Genomic DNA, 24,816 nt, shown 5'->3' with positions numbered 1-24,816 from the left:
CACAGGGTCTCCAGTCGTCGGTCAGTCATCAACTGAGTCCCGAACACCTGGGTTCCCTGCCCATCGATTGGTGACAGTTCACCCGGCTTTCCTCCCATCCGGCTCCTTCCTTCAGCCGGAAGTTACCTCGCAAGTAGGAAAATCACCCAAGATACTGAGTATCTTGGTCACTCGCCATCGTCCGTTCGACTTGTCACGTCTGACTGTCCCCACCTAGCTTGGTATAAACCTGAATCACAAGTCCAGCACGAAGAGCGGAGAAAGAAGACCGCCCCGGGACGAGTATCAAGGGATCATATACATACACATCCATCGTCGGCAATCAAGTTATTCTCCGAAACATAATAGTGCAGCTTATCAAGAAAGAGTAAAACCAGCTCAAAGGATATAGAACCAAGACTATGGGTAACACTATTTAATCAGAAGATATCCACATCCCACTTATTTACAAGGGCTACCAACCTGATATTCATAGGAAACAAGTATGTACAATGTACAATTCGCCCAGCCCTAGAAGTAAAAGATGCTATCTGCGGTCCACATCTACGCTTCTCTCTATGGGAAGGGTGGGTAACACACAAAGCACCATCCATAGCGTCCTCCAAAGGGATCCCGCTTAAGCTGGAATCTCCGCAGTTACTTTGCCAGCAAAATGAAGCGTCCACGTGGACAATAGTCGGTGTTGATTTACTTGGTCTCCAGTGAGACTAAGAGACTCCGTCAGAATCGACACCCCCCTAGGGTAAGAAAAAAACATACCCAGGTGTTCCATAGGTCAAAGGCGCTAGGAAAACAAACATCGAGAACAATACGATGCAGAACACTACAAAGATTATAGGTCCCTTCAGGCCAATGTCCGCATAAGTTGGAGCTTTTGCACGAGTCAATAGGCCACGGATTGACGAAGGGTAGTTAACCGTATCAGAGAGCATGAAGCTCAATACGGATCCCGCAATCAGGGCAGAGGCTAGATGGGAAGGGAGATAGTGATGGACGAAAAGCTGTCGGTTCATGAGGAAGAAAGGGAAGTAGTGCACCGCCCAGATGACAAAGAAGAATCCTGTCGAGTTCCAGAGGCGGTTGCGAACGGCTGAAAAAAGCTAGCAATCAGCGTGAGGTCTATGCGAAATCTTGGTACTAACGGTCATCAATGGGTTTAAAGTTTCTACGACGGGCCAAAAGGTCGGCGCCAAGAATACCGACATAGATCGACAGCATAACCACGCATGTCCACCAGCCCACTAGATTACCAATTAGATATATTTGCTTTTGTTCATCGTTCTCAGTCCAGAAACTGATCCCGCTCAATAAGAACGGCCAGTTGATCGGGCTACTGGCATAGGGGTGCGAAGCCGTCAAACCTGCGTTGTGCTGCAACATCAAGAGCTGAAGTTCCCCCCATTTGCGGAAAAAGTTCATCTTCTTTGGGATCTTCGGCACAGCAGGCTCAGTGCGGTCGCTTAGATCCTCGACATCTAGAGATAAATATATGCTTCAGATACGAGATACGTTCTGGCATGCACTCGCTCACCTTCCGCGTCAATGACCTCGTCGACGTACCATGTTGCAGACTTCTCTGTCGCACTTTTATGACCGTTGATTTCCTGCTGATTGAATGCCCAGTCAGGAAGTTGTTTGTTGTGAGTCCACATCGAGACAAGGGTAGGGACATGAACTAGTCTGAAATACCCGGACTTTGTCTTCCAGGCCTCGCCGTCGTGAGAGTCGATGAGGTGAAGTTTGAATAGCGTGTCGTTATACCGTGAATGATCATCTCTTGGCCACGTTGTGAATTCCTCGTTAGTAGGCATAAGTGGCGACGCGACGTCGTGCGTCAAGAGGAGCGTATTAGTATTGACGTGGAGGAGCTGGATCATGTCTTCATTGCGTACAACCCGACCGCGACCAGTTTCGGGAAGTGACTTCGTGGGTATGATTTGCCAAAAATTGTTCGTATCGTTATGGGCATAGCCAGTAACCTGTTGACCTGTGAAAAGTTAAGGCACAGTTTAAATGTTGAAGGGTTCAGGATATTACCTTGACTGCTGATACGGCCATCCTCGTATTTCAGAGGATATTTCTCAGGATGCGAGTGCAAGTACACTTTAGTGTCCTTGTGTCGCAGAGTGATGGTGTCAAAATATCTGATCTCTGATGCACGGTGAGTACGTAAGATGAACCATCTTTGACATTCGTACCTTGACTGTTCAATAGCATTTCGTTACCCGCAAGTGTTTCTTGGAACGCAGGACTCATGAATGTGTCACCGGGTCCAGATTGTGTGAGGATAGCAAAGTGGATGTAGAAGAAAGACAGGTAGATCATGAAAGGGACGGCAATCAACCCGATTGCCCTAGCGGTAAAGTGTCTCCAAAAATGATCCTAGAGCAAAAGACTTGAGTCTACAGTCAAAAAGTATGAATATGAGACGTGCCATAGTATTTCCCTTCTTGTAATCCAAAAGATCCCAAAGGTCAATGAGAACGGCAACACCGATTGCGAAGACCGTGAGGATGCCATTGACTTTGGACCCCCAGGTACACGCCATAAACGTTCCCGTAAGAATCAGCCAGACCCACCATTCTGTCGAGAATTCCCAATAACGAAGCTTCTGGAATCGTATGTAGGAATATATGGTAAGCGACATGAAGAAGATAAGTGTAGCGTCAAGGAGGATAAGACGAGATTGTGCGATGTGGGCATTGTCTGGACACTGATGAGAATTAATGAAAGCACGGAATAGATGATGACGGACCGAAGAGAATGAGAGATGCTGAGAAAGCTGCAATGACCGTGGAGTACCCGCTCTGCTTCATGATGGCATATACAACCGGGATTGTAAGACTACCGAGGATGGCTGGGAGGGCGCGCATGCCGATGTAGGGAACATGATTGAGCGTGTAGCTGTCGCCTATTTCCTCGAACTGGAATTGGCCATCGAATCCAACGAACCAGCCTGCAAGTCCGAACAATAGCTTCGCGAACGGAGGATGAACGTCGAAGTAGTATGTCCGCAGGAGGTAATACGAAGCAAACTTTCCAAAATGGACCTCGTCAAAGCTGTACGACGATTCTTAGAGCTGAGATACAAGGGGAAAGCGATTGACGTACACGACTTGGTCAGGGTGGCTGAGTTTGTACAAGCGCAGCGCGAACGCCAGCGTCGTCAATACTCCAACAACGATAACACTGGCCCGCTCCGTTTCAAGAATTCGTTCTACAGGGTGACGATTGTTCTGCCCTTTCGTCAGACAATATTCTCAGCGGACGAGAAAACACACATACAGGATTCTGGTACACGTGTTCGGCGGGTTCATCCTCCTCGGTATTTTCAAAATGTGAGCCAGGAGTGCCCGTGATGCCCTTGGGACGTCGCAACCTTGGAGATTTTGAGGTCATCGACGTCGACGACGAGGACGACATGGTGAGGGGGAGTAATGGCTGAATGAGTGAAAAGAGAAGATTTCAGGGATCTGTTGTTGAAAGTTGGAAGCGATGCTATTATGTAAGCAAAGTTTTTCTCGCGAAGTCCTCCCTACTTGAGCTTCTAGAACTCCTATCCTACAACACTGGAGAGTAAAACTGGCCTTCTTACTTAAAATGACCATTTTATGGGCAAAAAAGCCGCAATGGATGTATATTCTCTGACCAATCTGCTTATCTGGTATTTTCTCCCGTGGATGCTTGGCAAAATATCTCCGTCGGATTTCGGCCCGGCCTGTTCTCCCACTTCCACCATGCACCCTCTGATTCCAGTGCCCAGCGGTCGTCTTCGAAAAGGATTTACCTCGTCGTCATCGTTGGCAAAGTCTAGCGGCAATGCAAGCATAAAACACGTCTCTCTCGACGATTCTGCCCTAGGCGTGCACAAGGTCTTCAATCGTACTTCTCATAACGTCGTCTCACCTCCAGCATCTTCCCATCCCATCCCTGATGACGGCGAACACCCAGAACAGGCCTGGGAAGCTGTATATCCGCGTGGGAGCATCAACCCCTCGGCTCCGGTTGTAGGTGGCTTCGGTTTCTACGTCGCTGGCCCGGCGGGATTCCTAGACGGAGCAGTGAATGAAACAATCATGAGCTATCGAGTCATGTTCGAACCAGGATGGCAATGGGCTAAAGGGGGGAAGCTTCCTGGTGTCTGTGAGTGCTACTCATTCTATTTGGGATGTCTGACGTATAACCGGTCAGTTGGCGGTGTAGGCGACGCGTCCTATCGGTGTAGCGGCGGTCGACAGAACGACAGATGCCAATGTTTCGATGCAAGGCTTATGTGGAGGTTCGTCTACTGTCTCTGATCTGTGTCTCTTTGACGAGCGTGCTAGGTCCAATGGCGCTGGGGAAATTTACACTTATTTCCCGCTGACAGAGAGCAATGAAGCAGCGCTTTTACGCGTCCCTGGGTCTAGGAAGAACGCCGATTATGGAATCTCCGTAGGGCGAGGTGCGTTTACCTGGCCTGTGGGAAGATGGGTTGACGTCGCGCTCCGAATCAAATTGAATGATATGGACAAGGAGGACGGTCAGTCTTCTGGCTATGTATAATGTTTTCTGACATGATGTTAGGCGAGCTTGAACTCTACATTGATGGTAAAACTGTCATCTCCGTTCACGGGCTGACTATGAGAATGTCGAATGATTCGAAAATCAAAGGAATGCATTTCCAAACATTCTTTGGAGGTACGATGGTATCTGCCGAATTGAAATTTGGTCTCATGAATGTCTCCAGGGCATACGGAAGACTGGGCTTCCCCAAAAGATCAGAAGGCATGGTTTGGCGATGTTACGGGAGTGGTTCTCGGTTAGTGTTTGTGACTATCATTATTGATGTTGGGACTTTGCACTGTTGTACTCTTAGATCCAGAAAATTTGATCCCCTTTCAGGCATTTCATCTATTCGGAGATGTGAGGGTTCTTCCCTACTGAGCCATCGTATAACAGCGACCTTGCCTTGTCATAATCGCACAAAGGGAATATCGATGACTGCATACATGGTTTTCAATAGTCATAATATGGCCAAGAGGAACCGCCCACGAAGATCCGTGATAACGGCCAGGTCCGATCTGCTTTGCTTCTTTTTGCATTCTCATAGGGCCTCTGTATCTCATGCGGATACCTACACTGTCTTCATGATGGACACCGCGTTACATTCGTGTACATCGGTTTTTAAAGACCAATACCGGGGGGAATCTAATCATGGCATTTGCTACTACCCTTCTTTAGTAACAAATCCGAGCCAGGAAACCTGTCAGCGCCCGTCCTGACTAAGGGACGTCTGTCCTGGAGTGGATCTGGCATTTGAGGGTACGGAGAGATTTAGAGAGATAGCAATTAAGGGCTTCGGACACAGCCAACACTGGAGCACTCGATTTCATCTCTGCGCAGGCTCTCAGGCTCTGAGACGCAGGTACGGTTGAACAAGGAAAATAGTCCCTAGATCGCGGAGATCCTATTTTCTGAAAGGAGGAAGAACGATATTGATAAGTATTTATAAAGATGACGAAGAGCTGGAGGCTTTGGCCGGCGCTGAAATGCCTGACGTGGGCAAGATTGAAAACCGCGGTTGCGTTATCGAGCCGACTGTGATGCGCCGAAAGACAAGTTTAGCTGCGGCCGGTGCAAGGCAACTCCTGAGCTAAGTCTACTATCTCTGACAACTTTCCCATTCCCCTTTGTGCAGGTCACAGCAGCGTCGAGTGCCGAAAGGAGGAAGCAAGATCGATGTTACGTTTTCTTCCCTCACCGTTTGAAGCTGCTGGCTCAGCCACTTCACAGTTACCCACGACAACTTGCAAAGTACCTTTCCCATACAGCTTCTTTTAAAAAGTAAATCTGACATGTGTTCTATTTTTCCTATATTTCCGCACCTTTAGGTCCTCCTGAGGATACGCTTATGGTAGAATGTCGCACACTTTCAAGGACGGACTGATATATCAGGACTAGAATTAGTATGGCAGGTCACGAATTCAATTCAATGGACCTACAGGTGGTCGCAGACTAATGCCTTCATTATACCATCAATAATACACAAAAGTCCGTGATCCCCTTACTGACATTGTGCTAACCATTGACATCGCAAAAGTAATGGAGCGCCTCATGTCGCAGGCATAGAATCTTTAGCTTTTTGACTCTTCCTAAAGTAGCTCGTTAGGCTCTTATCCTCGACACAGAAAACTTCGAGATCATCTACGCCATACACATTAAACACGGCGCCGACACCGTCACCACTTGTTACAACATATCTCGGGTATCAAGTGGCTGCATCTACATCGTGCCTCTACATATTCCTGCTTTTCTTGCTTTGCCGACAGTTCAACCCGAAATATTCTACCTTGATAACATTCGCACAGAACCTTTTCGTCTGCATGTTTGGGAAGTTGCGGCCGATCCTCTGCAGCAGCAGCAGTGCTATTACCTGACGATAGAGGCCCCGAAATGTTTCCCTAACCATCCCCTTGTCGTCGCCTTACTCTTTTTGTGGCCTGCCATGTTCAAACTCCGTACTGGTGCTACACATATCCCGAACCCATGATGTCTCCCCCTTCCATGAGAGTTTCCCGGTTGGTCCAAGGATTTTCCTAGGAATTTTCGAGCACCCACAAGGCCGACGTATTCGACACCTTCTATGACTTTTGCAGCTGGTGAAGGTAAGATATATGTAGTCCCTCAATTGACTTCTGCACTGGGTACCATCTGGTACTAGAATCAATTGACGGCGCGGGATTTAGAATGGGCGGCGACGAGGCAATGCTGATCAAGCGGGAATGTATCCGGGATTATATGTAGATATCTAGAACAATAGGGGCATGTAAGGTGATCGCGACCTTACCAAAACGATCGGTTACAGGTCTAACTTACTCTGTCACTTGTTGCTTCTTCAAAAATGGTCGAAACCACTGAGACGGTCGTTCTCAAGAGCTCCAAAGCTCTCAAGGCCTACTACGAACTCCTTGTAGAACGTCGCAGAGCCGCAGCCGAGAATCCACTGCGCATAGGTTGGACTTTTGTTGTTGAATTACCTCCACACCCTGCCGCCACCAACGACCGATGCCGTCCGTTGCCACCCTATGTGCATAATGGCGGTACCTTTAAGCTCATCTTGGCGGAGGCCCCCCACCCGTTCCAGCACGATAAGCAGTACTCCCAGGTTTGGGTCGCGGACGTCCATACCTTAGGCCTTTGTAAAAGAAAGCTCGGCAGGGTCATCATGAAGATCATCCAGCCCTCCTTCATCCGTCTTCCCGATCCTGACTGGTGTCTGGAGGTGCAAGACTACGTCAGACCGTGGACTCTTTGGCGCACCGAGGACGAGGCGTATAAGGAGCTCAAGCCGTTGGAAAGGAGTACCGTGCCATATTACTTTGGCAAACAAAGGGTCAGTTGCCTTCACGTATACTGTAGGTATCGGGCCACTATCAGCTGTTCCGTGTTAGGTCACGATGCCGGCGGGGGAAGATGCAGAGGTTTTATTCATGGAATATGTCGAAGGCAAGACGCTCCAACAGTGGAAGAAAGGCCGGCCAGCCCATGAGAAACCCGAAGACCTGGGGGATGCTAACGAAATATATATGAAAGAGACGAAACAGATGGTGAATATCATAATACTGAATTTGTTCTTTGCTTTAACCATTACCCGCTAGTACAAGAAGGTCCTGCTCGGCGTCCACGCCTTCAACAAGCTTGGCGTCGGACACAGAGATATACGCTCGTCGAACATCATCATTACTCCCTCCGGAGAGCCCGTGTTTATCGACTTTGCTCGCGCGGGCTGTAAAGTCGACCCACGCAAGGTTCGGACAATATACAGAAATCCTCTCAGGGCGGTCACTCTTGTTCGAAATTGTTGTAATCAACATGAGGACGAAATTATCGAATGGTCCAAGGCCGAGTTGGCGAAGCCTGAAACGTCATGGATCCGGTGTTGATTAAGCGGGTCGGGACATCTGTTGGTTCGCCTGTATATCACAACATATAGCTGAGCGGCTATTTCTCTTCCATGTAATTCTGTACTCCTGCTGCTCTCTAATATTCGTTTGAACATTGTCTTCCTATGGCTCAACAAGTTTGACAATAGGGATAATGCAACCTCGCAAAGTAAGAAGTGTGAAATTGCTAGTAAGTACTTGAAGAAAACATTTTAGGTCTAACAGCCGAGTCTGAGGATGCAATGGGCACAAGAGCTCGAGAGTGTGACATATGTCATGTTCCGATCCCAGGAGAACAGCGAAGGAGACGGTGAAGAGACTCTGAATGGACGGCGGTGTATGTAGTGGGAGGACTCGGAGGCTCGGAGTTTCGGACTGCGGCTACTGTCCGAATCCACTCTGTCTCCGCGATCGCACACTTATTATGTAAGCAAAGTTTCTCTCGCGAAGTCCTGCCTACTCAAGCTTCGAGAACTGGGCCTATCCCACAACACTGAAGAGTTAACTAGCTTTCTTACACTGCTATAATGGACGCATACTTTTTGGCCAATCTGCTTAGCACAAAAACGGAGCAGGGAATCCTGTCAGCGCCCGTCTAATTAAGGGTCATCCGTCCTCGGGAGGTTCTGGTACTATGAGCTAGGCCATCTGGTACAATCAACATGGGAGCACTCGATTTCATCTCTGCGCCGGTAGTACCGGTATGATTGAACAAGGAAAAAAGTAGCTAGATCGTGGAGATCCTATTTTCTGAAAGGAGGAAGAATGATATTGATAAAGATGACGAAGAGCTTTGGCCGACGCTGAAATCTCTGATGTAGAACATGGCAAGTAGCGGTATTGGAAACTCCGTCTGCATATTCAAAGAGGATTGTGATGCGCCCGAAAGACAGATTTAGCTGTGGACGGTGCAAATTAATCCTGAGCATGTTACTATGTCTGACTGACTTTCCCAAGTCACCTTTGTACAGGCCACTGCAGCGTCGAGTGCTGAAAGGAAAAATGGAAGGTTGGTCTTCCTTTTTTCCCCTCGTCGTCCAAGCTGAACCACGAAGCTTACTGCCAGTGCCGCGGAGCTGAAGAGTTGGCACCGGAGATGTACCTTTCCCTATAGCTTCTCTGAAGTAAATTGAAAATTTTACTTTGGTTCCTGTTTTCCCATACCACATATAGGTAGTCCCTCCTGCTAACACACGCTTATAGTCAAACAGTGTACACGTTCAAGGGGCCGGTATACCGGTATTCAGTTCTAATATTAGTCGTGGTGGCTCATGTGGATCTGTAAATTGCCGTATTATCATATCTTCATTTTACCAGAAGGTCCGTGTTCTCTTTGCCCACATTCTGCCAAACCATTGACATCGCAAATGTAACGGAGTCCCTTGTATCGCGGATCTGAAATCCTCGGGCTTTTTAGATCTTCCTGAGGAAACCTCGTGTTGATTTCTTAGGGAACTGTCCCTTGGCATGTTTGATAAAAGAATGTAGCATCTGGTATTGAAATACTCCGAAAACAGTTTCAACGTACGCGCAAATGGCCTCTCCTACTCTGCCCACCAACATGGTGAACTCGCTTCCTTCTCCCTATTTACCATACTCTCACCTGTCCTTCATTTTTAGATCCACAAAATCGGAGAGAGCGTTCGGCTACTCTTAGATCGATGCTCTGTCGATATGCAGACACAGCGCGTCATTCCATTCGACGACGAACTATTTTCACTAGCATGCGATGAAGTAGCCCGCCAGGCTCTTATCCTCGACACGGAAACCTCCAAATCATTTACGCCATACATTAAACACGGCACCGACACTGTCACCACTTGTTACAACCATATCCAAGGCGTCAAGTGCCGCATCTACATCGTCCTCTACATTGCCTGCTTTTTCTACTTTGACGACAAGTTCATCCCGGAATATTCTGACTCTGATAATGTCGCACAGGATCTTTTTGCTTGTATGATGGGAAAGGCGTCCCCGGCTGATCCTTTGCAACAGCTCTTCTGTTACCTGATGACAGAGGCCCCGAAATGCTTCCCTAATCACCCTGCATCGAACGTCGTTATAACGGGCACATTGAATTTTGTGACCGCTGCGAGTCTGGACTATCGCACACAAGGCATGAAGGTTAGTGTTGATATTCGACTTTGGTGATGTGTGTAGTTATTGCGGAATCGTAGATGCCAGCCTCGGCTAAAAGATACACGACATTCACAAGAAACATCTCTGGTATTGCAGACGTTATGGGAGTGTTCATATTTCCAACTTCGGTGCCGGTGACTGCATATATTGCGGCCCTTCCCGATCTAATGGTTTTCATGTTGTCCTCCAAGTTGGTTCTTTCGCTTACTTATTCACCCCAAGCAATAACTCACCCTATCTACTTAGTGACGTTCTTTCTTTCTACAAGGAAGAATTGGCAGGGGAAGAACTGAACCGAGTTTCTCTTCTTGCTTTATGCGACCAATCTAAGAAGACGGACGTCCTGAGACGGCTCGTTGATTCTACTATCGACGCTCACAACAATATTTTGGATATCCTTAAACCTAATGAGGAGGCGTTGGACGCGTACTTGAGCTTCAGTGATGGGTACATCTGGGCTCATGCCGGACTTTCTAGATACCGTCTGAAAGAATTGGGTATCTTCCCAGAGTAGACTGTAGTTTGGCTTCCGGTATACCTTGGGTATATTACATCCGATATAGATGTGTAGAGCAGCTATTGAAGACTGACTTGATGACTTCTCGTCGCTGCCTTGGGTCTGAGCTAATTTCGTATCTCTTTGGATAGACTCAAAAGCCTGTCGCATCAAGTTGTATTACTTTTAGTAGATATCAAATTATTCATAGGAGGTTCTGAAGTCGAAGACCTTGAGACGATAAACTTTACCGCAAACATCAATGGTAAATTTTCAGAGGCGACGACCTGTTCAGCTCGTAGCGAAGGTCGCGGCCACGTGACACGTAGCTAGAGTCTTCTTTTCAAATTTCAAATTCATTTAGCTCGAGCTCCAGCCACCACGGCATGTCATGGTTATCTTCTTCCATCGCACTCTCTTTCTTTCTTATTCTGTTCTCTCAAATTCCTTTGCAACATGTCATTCAGACTCGGACACGCCCTTGACATCGTGGTGTGCATCGTGTACAAGCCGGATAAAGCCACGAGGCTGCTCGATGCCCATTTGAAGGATCTGGCCATGGAGATGCGTAAAGATTTAGATGCGATGAAGATGCCTCATCCGCCGGAAGCCAATATACGGCCACCGACACTAGAAGGGATAGTTTTCTCGTGGACGACGAGAAAATATTCTGTGCGTCGCTGTTGTCGCGATATCGGTGTTGATCTGACGACAACAGCCGTTATACAATATCATTCATCAGACCGCAGATCATCAAGACGATGACATGATGGAGTACAAAAAGACGAAGGACCTTTGTTCCATGTCAGTTTCCAGGCTGGTCTCAGTATTATTGTCCGAGCTTTGACTCAATAATGCCACAGCGATAAGATAATTGTTTCTGAGGGGTAACATTCATTCTAGTCGCGCATATATTCAGCTAAACCTTCTCCTCCAGGCCTCCAACAGACTTTGAAAAACTGTCAAAGCCATCTACTGGAAAACGCGTTTTGGATTTGCGATTTCCCCGTTCTCAGTCTGACACCACGCAGACAAGAAGTTCAGCAGATCAGCGGCGCGAATCCCTAGCGAGCAATTTTGATCAGCGCGTAAAGGAGTACGAGGTGTGTGCTCTTCTGCTCACGAGGTGGATTCACCGACGCTATACAACGTGTGTAGGACGCGTGTCGTGCTGTTACAGTTGCAGCTAACCAAGAGTCTATGCCGCGATCCCAGTCGACTTCCCAAGAACCTGCTGTTAGGAAGCCACCTGCACCCGTCACTTTCGTGCCTGCATCAAAGGTAGAGGCCCTATGTAAAGCATTGACGCTGTGAGCCTCATAGTTGTTTTTCAGACTTCAACGGACCAATTCTTGGCATTCTTTCCTGATGCTGTGAGGGCCGCTCCCACCGAGCCACCACCCAAAGACCCGGCGCCGCCTCCAGAAAATGAACAGGTGTCAAGTCTCATGAGGGAGTACTGGGATACGCGCAGAAAGATGACTGCTATCATTGCTCAAGCGGAGATGGTCGAGGAGCGTCTCGAGAGGATGGGCGTCATACAACCCTTGGGGAAACGGTCTACAGCAGGTCAGTTTTTTTTTCCTCGCGGTTACATTGTGGGATTTTTACGTCTGGACTTGGCAGATCTTCCGAAGCTTCTCGCGAAAGCACAGCTGGATCTTCTTCGAGAGCGGGCAGAGAGAAGTCATATGGCGAACGTGCTCGAGGATGTAGAGCGGGAGTGCAAGTCTCCTGTCATTGTGCCAGAGTTGCTTAGAGCTGTGATACATTCGATTGTTTGAATGTAAATCTATGTATGCTGTTATACAGTGTATTCTGTGAACGGAGTTGGATATTTTCCGAGTTTAGCGACTTTTTCGGGCCTCTCTTTCAACCGTAGGCATACAGCATGGCTTTATACAGTCTAAGGGGCATCGCTAACAACACCTATCCTACAGCTCAAGGCGGTCCATGAACTATATGACACATATTCTCCTGTTAAGTACTGGAATCTGCATCACATGGCGCTCGATGGTGATGACTAGCCGCTGAGCGCAGTGATGCTTTACGCCATTTCCCTGTATTGTATGTCTCGCTGTGGCCAATTCGATCGTTATAATACAGGAGGCGTCTGTTTATATATAGCTGTGACTCAATATTATTATATATAACACCAGCCGCCCTTACTCACATGAATCATCCCCTCTGAGATGCCTACCACCCAGCCCAACGACGACAGCCCTCCAGCCTTCGAGCCCGTCAACAACATCGAGCTCTCCTCCATCAAGGACACTAAAATCGTCAAAGTCAGCGTCTACAACAACCGCGCGGAGATTACTCGCCACTGCAAGTTTACCGTAAGCACCGGACAGAACGTGGTGCAAATCAATGGATTACCGAATGCCATCGAGTCCCAGTCCTTGAGGTGCGTATTACTTTGCCTTCTTTGCCTACAGAATGCTTACAATGTTGCTGAAGGGTCGAAGGACGGGGCCCCGCTACCATACATGATGTTGTTCTGTCTACGATACCTCCTCCTCCTATTGCCACCACATCCGCCAAACTCGTTGACCTCCAGGACAAACGCGATCAGCTCCAAAAAGCTTTGGGTAGGGTCAGGAAGGCCCTTGGCTCACTCGAGAGCTATCTCGGTACAATGAACGTGCAATACATCGATCCCACCACGCTCACAGCCGTCGTGGACAACTATGACTCTGCCGCTGAGAAACTTGATGACCGAGTCTCAAAGTTGGAAAAGGAGCTCAAAGATACTGAGGATGCTATCAGAACTGAGCAGGTCGCATTGTCGAGTCCCCCAGAGGCAAATAGCCTCTTGAAACACCGTGTGTCCGTTGGCGTGTTTGCAGATTCTGGCGGCGAGGTCGAAATCATCTTAATATATGGCACGTTCTTTTCATATCCCATATTTGCATATACTCATCCCGCGTAGCTGTTAATCGTGCCAGTTGGTACGCCGGTTACGACGTTCGAGTCAACACACAGGCAAAAGAGACTCCTGTTACCCTTATCTATAAAGCTAACATCAAGCAGTCTACCGGCGAGGTGAGCAGCATTGACGTTACTGTTTCCAATCTCACGTTCCGTAGTCTTGGGAAGACGTCCCTCTCACTCTCGAAACCGTCACACCCACTTATGGTGTCGGCGTTCCCACTCTCGCTCCCTGGAAGCTCTCCATGTACAAGCCCGCTCCGCCACCTCCACCATCAGCTCCAATGATGATGAGTCGGAGCATGACCGGTGGTTTCCGCAAAAAATCTATGGTGGCAGAAAGCGATGAGGACATGGGATTCGCAATGTTTGATGAAGGTCCTCGTTCCAGCATGGCACATATTGGATCGGCCATTACTTCGAAGGGTAATGTCAGCGCAACTTACAGGGTCCCTGGTCGCATTACTATCCCTACTGATGGGGATGAGCACGTCTTTACAATAGTCCAGTTGGAACTCGATGCGTCTATGTCATGGGTTTCAGTTCCAAAGGTTGATACGAAAACTCATTTGAAAGTTTGTGATGGTCCTGCTTGCCGTGACATATCTTTTTAATGAACTGCAGGCTAAAATTACCAATGCGTCCGACTATTCTTTGCTCGCTGGTTCGGCGAGTATCTACGTTGACGGTAGTTTTATCTCGCGGTCTTCGTTGCCTGCAGTCAGCCCTCAAGAGAGCTTTGATTGTCCCCTAGGGTACGTTTAGAAAGTCAATCATATCCTATATTATCTTACATCGTTCGCAGGCTGGACCCATCTCTCCGTATCACATACCACCCTCAAAGCAAAAAGGTCTCCCAAAGTGGTTTCTACACTAAATCCTCCAACTACATCTACACCCAACGCATTTCTATCCACAACACCAAAGCGACGGTCCCCGTCGAGAACCTCAAGATCCTCGACCAAATTCCTGTCTCTGAAGACGAGCAGATCAACGTCAAGCTGGTCAACCCTGCGTTGTCGCTTCCCGATACGCATAGCATAAGGACAATCAAGGGTTCGACGACGAATGCGCCGAGGGCTGTTCCGCATGTTCAAGTCAGCGAGGGTGTGGTGGCGCAATGGGAAGGATCAGATGAGAGTGGAATCGACGTTGATGCCCTTGGTAAGGATGGAAAGATTAATTGGCTGTGCACGGTCCCGCCACAGGGTAAATTGAACCTTGTGATGCAGTGGGAGGTGTCGACGCCGGCTCGTGCGAATGTTACTGGGTTATAGTTAGTTATCTGTTGTTGCTCTTATATATTTCTAGACTGTACATGTACCTTGTATTATGATTTCGGTTACTGTACTATCATCATGTTCGATTATCAATTTCTCATTTTGATTTCCCATCGTATTTTTATCAGGAAGCCAGTAATAGTCTACACAAGCATATCAGTTCTCAGAGAAGTCCAGATCTGGAGACCTCACAGATCGTACGGTCTCCTTGATGGTCACCTGAATAGTTTCTTTTGGCGAGTACAGGTATCTGGCTGTGTATTAATGACTTGATGAAGATTCCACGTCCAAGGCGAAGCTCGGCCTGATTAATATCGCATTTCATTTTCCTTGTGAAACACGGCGAAACGCCACCAACGAGCTGATCCTTCCACAATAGCAAAGGGCTCGAGTACTCTATTTTGCGAATCAGAACTTGAAATGTGATCAGAACAGAAAAACATAGAATGAGGGGCCGGTATCTCCGAGCACGGCAATATCCGCGCCACCAATTAGCTCCCGCGGAGGTGATTGAATTCGACCTTCGGATTACCTTGTAATTGCACGACCACCGCTCCAAATTCCTTCCCCCCTCCATGGTTCCCGCTGGCGCGCATCTAACTTTGCAACAATTAATTGATGCTCTGACATACAAAGTAGTCGTTGCTCAGAAGCAAGCAAAGTGAGTCACTAGCGTCTCGCTTTTACAGCTTTTCTGACCGTGACGCAATGCGTAATAGAGAGACTGTTCACGGTCTCGTAGAGCAGGTAGACATCTGATTGAATGTATTTTGAATGCCACTACTAAAGAGTGCCTCAATAGATTGATGAACTGGAAAAGCAGCTTCAGATTGCAGCTGCGAGACTTCGAGGCTTCCGCAATTCACTGCAGCCTATCCACCGACTACCACCTGAACTAATAGCCACGATCTTCTATGGGACTCAGCAGCACCTTCCGAGCTTCTTCCCCATGCTAAACGACGGCACAGTCTCAAAATACGACGAACACCACCGGGACTGGCTGTCGCTGCTTCACGTCTGCCGGCGCTGGCGAGGAGTCATCGCCCTGTCCCCATTTCTCTGGGCCTCTGTGGACACCTCATTAATGCTGGAAAAGTTTCTGAAGCGGTCGGCATCCGCGCCGCTGACGCTCTACCTGGGTATCAGAAAACCTGGGGTGTCCGAAAAGGTCCTAGACGCCACATTGCGATATTCACGCCGCTTCAGAGAGTTCCATATAGCTGCCGATGGGTGGGAGGGCACCGCGCCCATTTATCCACGTCTGTGCGCGGCAGATGCGGCTCCCCATCTCGTCAGCCTGACAATCATGACAGAAGGCAGGGACGTCCTCGGGGGCGTCCTGCCCTCCTTGTTCAGCGGACAGATGCCCAATATCAGACAACTCTGCCTCGCGCATTTCACGTCGTGGCCCGCTGGCCTGTTCACCAATTTAACCCATCTGTGTCTGCATGACCAAAGCGATGTGGGTCGTATGACCACGTCGGAGTTTCTGGATTTCATCGAGCAATCACCGCGGCTTGAAGAGCTCAACCTCATTCGAGCAGGGCCTATTAGGCCGGACACGTCTGATATTCCTTCTCCCCCACGAGATCGGTTCATTCCACTTCCTCACTTGCGCGAACTTGACCTTGGAGATTGGCCCTCCGCGACGATAATATCCAGGCTCCTTTCCCACCTGGTCTTACCCAAAGAGACGAATATGTACTTTTGGGGGGTGCCCTTTCGTGATCCCGACGAAGATTTCGGGAAACTCCTTCCCAGGGATCACTCACGTCTAGCCAACCTGCAGAATATTAAAAAATGGTACTTGGCTCGTCAGCCCCTCGTCATTCTGGATACGCCTTGCATCTCTGTGGCTGGGTCTGTCCAGACACTGTACATGTATGGCACGTTCAGCGCTTCGCAGATCGAGTCTGTGTTACCCACATACCCGTTGCAAGATGTGACAGACGTCGGCGTGAGGGATAGTTGTGCGAGGAGTAATCGTTTGACTTCATCGAATTGGAAACACATATTCCAGCGTCTTCCGCGTCTCGCCTCACTTCGGATCCTCGCCTTTGGATCACCCTCTACGACGCGCTCCGTACTGCAAGCACTTCGACCAAAAGGTGACCATGATCATGGATTAATGGTGAAGAGCAAGAAGAGCGGTAGTGACGCTTCCTCCAAGTCCTCAGTATCGGATGAAGATGAAGATGAAATCCTCTGTCCCTCCCTCACCACCCTCGGTATCGAACACGACGCCACGCTCCCCGCCTACTTTGTCAGCACCATCGCACAAGCGCGCGCCAAACACTCGTGCCCTATCAAGACCCTCAAAGTCCTGGTATATCACGGCAACCCGTTTGGCATGCGTCCGCCGAGCCCCGTGACGGCAGTATCGGACAGCGACACAGACCAGGAGTACCAGATGCACACCGAGGATGATATGCATCTGTTCAAAAAACATTTCGAGGAGGTGGTCTTTGAGAAGGACCAGCCGCTCTCAATGGATGTGGTTCCGAGGACGTGGCCGACGAGAGCGTACGAGTGGACGAGAAGGATTGATTGGTAATTTTTGTTGAGGAACCAGTAGAGGGCTCTAACCTGAAATTTTGATTTATCGCCGCACGAACATTTCGATCTAGGACCTGCGCAGACACTCTGAAACTCATCTATCTCCCGTGCGCTGCGCGCTGTGTTGGCATCATGATGGTATAGTTATTGACTACTTGAATAGTCAAAGAAACGGCGGTAGGTCCGTTGCGATGAATAGACGAAGAATCACATTTGTACATGCTGTATCTACATAGGAAATTGGACATCGACTGGAGTTATATATAATAAATACATAAAGCTGAGGGGCCACCTTGCCATTGAACACGAGCTGGTCATAGAAACCAAGTCCAAAAAGTCCATTCTTTCACCAGTCTAGGGTGGACTACATACTCGGGCTATGAGCTGAGATTTGAATACTCCTGCACTCCAGCGACAATAATAAACCAATCGCACAAGGTCATACCCTGTTCGAGCAGCGACTTCCTTAAATCATCCCGATTCTGAGGCATTCGAATTTGAAGAGAGACATTGAGAAGATCGGTATGCGTCAATATACCGATCCTGTCAAACATTGATTTGAGATGAATTTTGTTGAGCGAGCTAAGGAAGGTCTCGACAGTGGGGTGCGCTGATTGTTTGAGTGTTTGGTCATCTAGGAATAGCACCGTCAGTACTATGCGTAGATGAACAATGGATGCACTCACCTGGAGCATTATTACTTGACTGTATACTATGCCGTATCAACCTGGGTTTAAGAGTAGGGAATTGGGGATCACCCGTCCGTGTCGCAGACTTTGCTGGGCGCGATTTAGGCATAGGAATATTGACAGGCCCAGGCCGAGTTGAGGTAGACATGTAGCTGAGGCGAGACTTTGAGCTTTCAATGGCTGCTGAAGTTTCAAGATTTGTGCCTAGTGGATCAGGACTGTCCTGTAGAACAGGATCCTGGGCTATTGGCTGAGAAGTTCGATCCGACGAATTAGCATCGTAGCCCAGTATATTAGGCTCCTCAACCAAGCGTTTTCGTTTGAAGGACGGCAAGACTGCGAGCTGCCGATCATCAGAAGATATCTCCGAGAATGATGAGCTCGTGATTGTGGTGAGGGCAGTAGCTACGGCTATAGGGAGGGTATCAGAAACACCGGAAGGCTGAGGATCAGCGGCAGAGTCATTGAGCTCCGTTGTCCTCTTCCGTTTTTGGCCAGGGGCAGCAGAAGAATCGCATTCAGTTGCAGCTGCTGTGTTTCGTCTCAGCAAACGGGATCAAAGGAAAGATGACGTAGCACCCACTGGCATCACCGACACGAGCTTTACTATGGCCATCGGCTAGTGTTGCTGGTATTAGCTCATGTAGAGATGTCGATGCGGTCTGCTCACTAGCAGATTGAGTTGGGCAATAATCTAGGCGATTCATAAGAGCGTTATCCGACGTTACAGAGACAAGCACCAACCTTTGACACCAAAGTCGTACCCAAAGAAATCCTTACGTTGTCCACCTATGTATTCGTCGTCCCAGGTCAAATTGTCCTTGTTGGTGTTGCGAAGATATTTATCAATGGCTGGCGCAGAGTTCCCAAACTCAGATGCGATTTTCGTTAGGTATTCATTGCGGCTCATTGCAGGGGTCTCGAGTCTCAATTGCCGGTCGCGTTGTCGCACCAGAGCACGCTCCCTTCGCGAGAAGGAGGGGACACTGTTAGCGCCAATTGATTTAAGTAGTAGGCGGATGAGATACACGTGGAAACTTACCGCACGCCGTCTGCATACCGCCAAGGATCTCTTCCTTTGAACATCACTGAATGGTGGTTCTGGTCAGAGATGCTGTTGTCACATTGTGACCATCACTTAAGGAGAAGGAAGAGCCGCCGGCATTTGTGGGGAAAAATGACTTGGAAATCAAGGAGAAAAATGTGGCGCACTGCTATTCGCGGATTTTGAGGGAAACCGAGCCGCTTTACTTGAAATGCTATAAAATACCAAGATGTGTATTGATAGAAGCAACACAACAGCAACTCTGCACATGGGGGCTTGAATTAAGCTTGAGGATGAGCACAGGGCCACTTCAGTGCATGCTTCTGATCATTTTCAAGTCTTGATTATGAACAGCTAATTCTAGTGCTTATCTGGATATTTTATGGAATAGATCCTCAACTGATCCCTTAGTGAATTTCCAGGTGGTGGTGGAATACGGTGGAAATGTTTCAGGAATAGCCGGCTTCCGGACATCAATAACTTCAGTGAGACCTATCTCAGCGGACGTTGGGGTATGCGAAGGGACGAAATAGACGGCCGGATTACTTCCTACCCTCCTCTGTGTAGAGTGCAAGCGGAACTTACGTGTAGGTGTTGACCATTCGACCAACGGCTGTGAATTATCAGTAGGAACTTTTGCTGCCGCGTTTCTCTCGACTCGGACCTACGAATGCATCCGCGGCAACCGGGTGACGGTGTAATTCACCGCTTTACTAGGATCTCACGCAATCTTCTGTATTGACGATGAAATATGAGCCACAAAGGCGCATATGAGCTACCCTCACGAGGATCGCTCGTTGTGGTCAGAAGACCACAAATACTTGATAACATGCGGCCGCAACAATGGGAAAGAGAGTCTGGAAGTGCTGTTTGCACAACTGGGATAATTAACATTTGGTAGTACCGATGTCATGATGACAGACAGAATACGAGAACGATCAACGCGATTTCTAATAGGTGTCCAAGGTTCTCCAAAACACGTCCGATAATTAGTTGGAGTTGTCCGCATACTTCTGTACCCCTGCAACGATAGTGAACCAATCTGCAATGGACATTCCCTGCTCTATGAACGTCTTCCGTAAATCTTCGCGGTTTTGGGGGGTTTCGCTGATCTGTTTGGACACTTCAAGGAGATCCTGGTGGGTACGTATACCACACTTATCGAATTGCGCCTTGACATGTAGTTTATTGAGTGAACGGAGGAATCCGTCGACAGTTGGATGGCCCGAATCTTTGTTGGTAAGGATAGATTTCGTTGGAACTTCTGCAAGATGCAGGTTAATACTCACGAAAATGCACTAAAAAAATATCTTAATACCTTTTCCTTTGATTGGCAGGCTTCCTACGCCGTTAGAAGCGGCGTTGGGCTGTGCTGGTTTCAACTTGTGTGTGGGAAGATGAGGCACAGCTCGACTCTTGATTACGAGCGGGCCTCTCCGCCCAGCGATCCGACGCGTTACAGGTCCAACTGGAGCCGATATAGGTTTAGAAGTTGAAGTTGAGGGTACCACTGTCGGAGTTGAAGTTTCCACTGCTGAAAGGGTGATTTGCCCGGAGTCGACAGTATTCTGGACATCAGTCTTTGGTTCCCAAGCGTCTAGGTGCGGCTTTTTCCTGGAAATGGCTGGAGGTATGTGCAAAGAGACAGCAGAATGTGATCGTGGCCGTTTTCGAGAAATAGCGGGTGGAATGTTGGAATCAGAGGAGGCGGACGGATCCGGATCGTTGGAAGAGGGAGTAGACGAGGTAGAATCCTGTGATTCAGGAGTGGAACCCGACGAAGAAGCGTCGCTCGATGCGTCTGGTTCCGCTCCGACCTGGGAGGGCACCCGTTTCGTCGTGGTACTCTTTTCAGGCACATCGGCTGTTCGAAATGTTGAGAATGTGATGGAAGGAATGAATTCAAATACTCACTTGTTGATGGAATCTTTACGGTTGCGGATGAAGCCGAAAGACCTGCTACCACGTATGTTTGATCAAAGAGATCTTTTGTGACGGATTTATCCAAAGTACGCACCTGCATCTTCTTGAAGATTTTCTGCCTTCAAAGATATGTATTCTGATGATGTTTTCAGCATGAAAAAAATTGTGGAATAGTGCCACTCTTACCCTTGACACCATAATCAAGACCGAAGAAATCCGGTCTGCTGCCGTCGAGATACTCCTGGTCCCAAGCAACGTTGTCATTGGAAGCATTTCGAATATAATTGCTGATCGCTGTAGTAGATATCCCGAACTCATCAGCGAGCGTCTTTGGGCTGGTTCCTCCACTCGTTCGGTGACGTTCCCGCACTAATGCACGCTCCTTTCGGGTACAAGAGGGTACACTGGCAAGAACGACAAGTATCAGCTCAGTAGTGTTTAAAAAATTGAATTAAAGTAATTTCTTACCGCACGGTGTTAACGAATCGTCGCTGGGCTTCGCGCGCCTTGAACATGATGGAGGTTAGAAGGTAGCCCGGAAAGTCTGAAAATGGAAATAAGCGATCATGTGCTGACCACTGCCTGAGTGTAACTCGCTGCGATTGAAATTTTTGGGGAAAGAGAATACCATTTGATGTATTTGAGTTGACCGGATAGTACTATGATATGTGGCAGTAGTCAATGCAACTTAAGACGTATTTGTAGACGTGCATGCTACTACATAATACATATGTTGATCACTAGCACGAAAATCGGGTCTATTATCCTAGCCTAGGTAATGTCACTTGTCACTGATTCGAAGTAATCGAAATGGTACTCTCGCCTCTGAAACCAATTCGACACGTCCAATTTCGAACCTTCTCATTTTCCCCCCGTGGTCATGTCGAACTGCCCACAACGCCTGCCCACAATTTTACCGTCCAAGAACGTGCAGCCCTAGCTACTGCCAAGGCAATTCCATCTCTTTCACGCTGGCCTACTGTGGAGGTATCTAATTGCTTTCTCTGCTCCTTTGTATAACCGAAGATAGTTTTATAGCTTGAATGCTCAGCCAGGGTGCATGCGATCCTATGTGCTTTGGAAAGACAGCTGTAAGTCTAATTTTTCTCCTCGAATTGACGCTCTTTGAGGAGTCCGGCATCGAGCACTTGAATATCTGGATAACAGGATGACTCTTGCTCTTCCAATTCATGCTTCCCCCAATGCCCTCCGCATGTCATTGGCAACAGTAGAGGCATAATCATCCTTGTGGAGCTATTCCGGGTTCCTAAAATCTCGTTTTCAGGATCAACCCAATACATACAGAGTTGAGGCCTTTCACGCAAGCTTGATAATGAGCATTCATAAAATCCTGTTGTATTCACAATCAGTGATAAGAGGAATCTTCCTGTTCCTAACCCGGCGTCTATCGTCTTCCATCGAGCATGTGCACGTATCGTGCATCTCAGGTGCTGGCAAATATGTTGATGACTTGTTAAGGGATGTAGAATATACGTAGGCGTAGGGACACGATGATCGTTATTGTATGAATTGAAACTGCTGAACATAAGTAACCTCTGACGTCTTTCTGTCGCGTCTTTCGCGAGGCTAAACACCTTGGAGACTGGGAAAAGATAAGTACATCGATATGACACTCATAATGACAATGATGGGATGCACGCCATGTGACCAGTTTCTATGCTCACAAGGAACAAAAAGAGATTGAAAGGCCCGGAGCTGGCTAGAAAACTACCGTTTCAGTTAGGATAAAGAGAATGCATGATTTGTAAGAGGAAACACTAGAGAACTTCGAATTTCCGCCATCTGGTCATTACGTTTTTACAAATGATTTTTCAGGAGAAAGCCGAGATAATTTCGATACGGTGGATCCTCAAGGAAACTGGTAAAAAAAGATGAATGATAGTTGACATTGGAAGTCGAAAGCCAGCACCTGGACCTTCTCGGGCCGTAACACGCAGCCGGCGCGTCGATGGCGTGAGAATTAATGCTCCTGTTTGAGTTATGCTTCTTGGCTCTGCCCTCCGTCGCTTTTCCGTCGTCCAGAGAATTTCGCGTTCATTTTACTCCACCTACACAAGACCTGCACCGTATTCTCGACGCACTGTCTGCGTTAATAACCTGCCAGATGGATACGATGCCGCCAATATCGTTGATTCCATTCGGGCAAATCCAGTCGAGCTGATTACACCGTCCAAATACCATCTTTCAGTTCGATTTCTCAGTGAAGAAACGGCTAACAAATGTATCTCCAACAATTCGTTGAGCGACCTGTCGTTAACGTTGGAGGAGGAGACGTCACCGCGACTATCTGCTTACCAAGTCGCTGAGTTAGGATTCAACCATCTATCACGCGCGTTCAGAATCATCAGCCTACAGCCGGACTTTGACGAAGATAAAATGAGGGAGATCGTCTATTCTCATCCGACCGTGGAGTATTTCAGTGTCGATCCAGAGCAGCAACAGGTGGATGTTCGTTTTTGGGACATTTGGCAGGCAGCAAAGGTGAGCTGCATACAAACGTTTCCTATTCTCAGTTTCTCATCAGTACATAGGCACGTCGCGCACTTCTTGAATACCCTGGCTTCCCGGGCTCCCGGATCGTGTCTGTTCTAGAGGAAGATCTCAACTACATTTTCCCGGATTGGTATCCAAGCGCAGAAGACAACAGACTAAATCTCAATCGGATCGTGATGATGTCTGACCTCGATACTCCAGAGCAGCTTGGATTTTGTATGAACAGCACTCAAAACATCGAAAATCACCTGGTGTTGTTCAGAGGGCTTTACAAGAGAGACAAGGTTTAACGCGATTTCTTCCTCAGTACGATTTTTGCTCACCTACCGATATAGTCTATGAGGCTACGCTTCATCACTGAAGCCTCTGCGCAGCAGTTCTTTGCTTCCATTCAACCCTCAGCTGAAGCAGCGGGGGTGAAAGTATCACTGAAAGAGGACATTCATATCGTGCCTCGCGGGGCGGTCACTGCCGTTAGCTTGGGCGCGTCTCGGGTGGTTTGCGTGCGCATTAGTAAAGAGAGACGGCGTTCTATTCAAGATTATCGATCGATGTTTATCCAATACGGAGCTCTGGGGCATATTTCTGAGAAATTCAGGTGCGTCTTAATTCAGCCACGGATGATGATGATCTCAATTCAATATTATCAGTGATGATTCAGATATGGGTCTTGTCTTTCTCACATATAATAGCATTTTCAGCGCAATGAGATGCATATATGACCTGTCGTGGTCGTCGAAAAACGTGCCAGGGTTGTGGGGCGCTCCCATCAATTTCCTCGGTGCCGAACACTTGCTTCCCTCTGTTGTCCCACCAGAAGGCAGACCTTCTTCTCCGACAGAGTATTAATGGCGCTAATATGACATCCGCCTGGCTGGAAGATATGTTTATAGGTGATTATTCTGATTCTTGATTAGCTTAACGCGCTTACAAGCTCTTCTAGTCCACGTACAATGATGGTATCGAAAACAATCGCGATTGAGTTGCCATAATCTCATTCTGAAATACGCATCCTGTAATTTCGGATTCTTGGCCTGTCTGTTTGCCTCCAGCCCCGTTTCTATGAACAATGCCCGAAAAGACACAAGTATATTCTCAAATCCTAAAGAAGCATGCTTGATCCTTAGTCACCCCTTACTTCAGCAAGACTACACTGGCAACCGCCTTCTGCTGGAGTGGAAGTCACGTTCGCTGGGCCGCTCCACCATCATATGGCACGGTGAATCTTTCAACAGTTCAACCTAGTAGAATTGTGGGCACTGTAGAGAGGGAACATGATTTGTGTTCGTTACTCTATAGAAAAAGAGGTGAAAATCAA

General features: G+C 48.1%; 10 protein-coding genes across 10 annotated transcripts; 7 read left to right on the top strand and 3 right to left on the bottom strand.

Annotated features, from left to right (window-relative positions):
• Positions 1–357: 357 nt before the first annotated feature.
• Positions 358–3,490, bottom strand: EV420DRAFT_664483 (glycosyltransferase family 39 protein). Its single transcript, XM_060482978.1, has 10 exons — positions 3,286–3,490; positions 3,112–3,236; positions 2,756–3,060; positions 2,435–2,706; positions 2,199–2,382; positions 2,038–2,151; positions 1,532–1,987; positions 1,143–1,475; positions 760–1,090; positions 358–707 (listed from the first exon to the last, which is right to left on the bottom strand). The coding sequence occupies exons 1-10, from the start codon at positions 3,421–3,423 to the stop codon at positions 617–619; spliced, it is 2,349 nt and encodes a 782-aa protein (XP_060337673.1). The 5' UTR covers positions 3,424–3,490; the 3' UTR covers positions 358–616.
• Positions 3,491–3,737: 247 nt separating this feature from the next.
• EV420DRAFT_1699631 (uncharacterized protein) lies at positions 3,738–5,200 on the top strand (the record flags this gene model as incomplete). Its single annotated transcript, XM_060479477.1, has 5 exons — positions 3,738–4,143; positions 4,192–4,279; positions 4,326–4,522; positions 4,567–4,680; positions 4,730–5,200. 5 exons carry the CDS (start codon positions 3,738–3,740, stop codon positions 4,804–4,806), a joined length of 882 nt encoding a protein of 293 aa, XP_060337672.1. The 3' UTR covers positions 4,807–5,200.
• Positions 5,201–6,883: 1,683 nt separating this feature from the next.
• EV420DRAFT_1636110 (uncharacterized protein) lies at positions 6,884–7,925 on the top strand (the record flags this gene model as incomplete). The annotated part of the gene is made up of 3 exons (XM_060476548.1): positions 6,884–7,375; positions 7,434–7,589; positions 7,641–7,925. The coding sequence occupies 3 exons, from the start codon at positions 6,884–6,886 to the stop codon at positions 7,923–7,925; spliced, it is 933 nt and encodes a 310-aa protein (XP_060337671.1).
• A 1,271-nt stretch (positions 7,926–9,196) lies between these two features.
• EV420DRAFT_664438 (uncharacterized protein) lies at positions 9,197–10,775 on the top strand. Its single transcript, XM_060482977.1, has 4 exons — positions 9,197–9,489; positions 9,546–10,049; positions 10,103–10,254; positions 10,311–10,775. The coding sequence occupies exons 1-4, from the start codon at positions 9,460–9,462 to the stop codon at positions 10,576–10,578; spliced, it is 954 nt and encodes a 317-aa protein (XP_060337670.1). The 5' UTR covers positions 9,197–9,459; the 3' UTR covers positions 10,579–10,775.
• A 157-nt stretch (positions 10,776–10,932) lies between these two features.
• Positions 10,933–12,407, top strand: EV420DRAFT_1507073 (uncharacterized protein). The gene is made up of 7 exons (XM_060471353.1): positions 10,933–11,232; positions 11,279–11,364; positions 11,424–11,447; positions 11,498–11,663; positions 11,719–11,841; positions 11,895–12,129; positions 12,187–12,407. The coding sequence occupies exons 1-7, from the start codon at positions 11,017–11,019 to the stop codon at positions 12,342–12,344; spliced, it is 1,008 nt and encodes a 335-aa protein (XP_060337669.1). The 5' UTR covers positions 10,933–11,016; the 3' UTR covers positions 12,345–12,407.
• A 326-nt stretch (positions 12,408–12,733) lies between these two features.
• EV420DRAFT_1507065 (uncharacterized protein) lies at positions 12,734–15,261 on the top strand. Its single transcript, XM_060471352.1, has 7 exons — positions 12,734–12,967; positions 13,021–13,445; positions 13,493–13,605; positions 13,650–14,066; positions 14,116–14,246; positions 14,297–14,922; positions 14,999–15,261. The coding sequence occupies exons 1-6, from the start codon at positions 12,753–12,755 to the stop codon at positions 14,766–14,768; spliced, it is 1,773 nt and encodes a 590-aa protein (XP_060337668.1). The 5' UTR covers positions 12,734–12,752; the 3' UTR covers positions 14,769–14,922; positions 14,999–15,261.
• Positions 15,262–15,346: 85 nt separating this feature from the next.
• Positions 15,347–17,325, top strand: EV420DRAFT_1474465 (uncharacterized protein; the record flags this gene model as incomplete). Its single annotated transcript, XM_060469209.1, has 3 exons — positions 15,347–15,432; positions 15,461–15,518; positions 15,574–17,325. 3 exons carry the CDS (start codon positions 15,347–15,349, stop codon positions 17,323–17,325), a joined length of 1,896 nt encoding a protein of 631 aa, XP_060337667.1.
• A 379-nt stretch (positions 17,326–17,704) lies between these two features.
• EV420DRAFT_1636106 (uncharacterized protein) lies at positions 17,705–19,102 on the bottom strand (the record flags this gene model as incomplete). Its single annotated transcript, XM_060476547.1, has 5 exons — positions 17,705–17,961; positions 18,014–18,547; positions 18,600–18,710; positions 18,761–19,002; positions 19,059–19,102. The coding sequence occupies 5 exons, from the start codon at positions 19,100–19,102 to the stop codon at positions 17,705–17,707; spliced, it is 1,188 nt and encodes a 395-aa protein (XP_060337666.1).
• Positions 19,103–19,898: 796 nt separating this feature from the next.
• EV420DRAFT_1507057 (uncharacterized protein) lies at positions 19,899–21,520 on the bottom strand. The gene is made up of 5 exons (XM_060471351.1): positions 21,453–21,520; positions 21,137–21,388; positions 20,976–21,070; positions 20,380–20,925; positions 19,899–20,325 (listed from the first exon to the last, which is right to left on the bottom strand). Exons 1-5 carry the CDS (start codon positions 21,497–21,499, stop codon positions 20,051–20,053), a joined length of 1,215 nt encoding a protein of 404 aa, XP_060337665.1. The 5' UTR covers positions 21,500–21,520; the 3' UTR covers positions 19,899–20,050.
• A 1,456-nt stretch (positions 21,521–22,976) lies between these two features.
• Positions 22,977–24,656, top strand: EV420DRAFT_664192 (uncharacterized protein). Its single transcript, XM_060482976.1, has 5 exons — positions 22,977–23,486; positions 23,537–23,782; positions 23,834–24,096; positions 24,149–24,391; positions 24,442–24,656. Exons 1-4 carry the CDS (start codon positions 22,986–22,988, stop codon positions 24,345–24,347), a joined length of 1,209 nt encoding a protein of 402 aa, XP_060337664.1. The 5' UTR covers positions 22,977–22,985; the 3' UTR covers positions 24,348–24,391; positions 24,442–24,656.
• The last annotated feature ends 160 nt before the right edge of the window (positions 24,657–24,816 follow it).

This window comes from Desarmillaria tabescens (assembly GCF_030435595.1).
Source record: "Desarmillaria tabescens strain CCBAS 213 chromosome Unknown EV420scaffold_3, whole genome shotgun sequence".
Lineage (NCBI taxonomy): Eukaryota > Fungi > Basidiomycota > Agaricomycetes > Agaricales > Physalacriaceae > Desarmillaria > Desarmillaria tabescens.
Note: the sequence above shows the minus strand (reverse complement) of the source record. Positions and strands in the feature narration are given on the sequence as shown.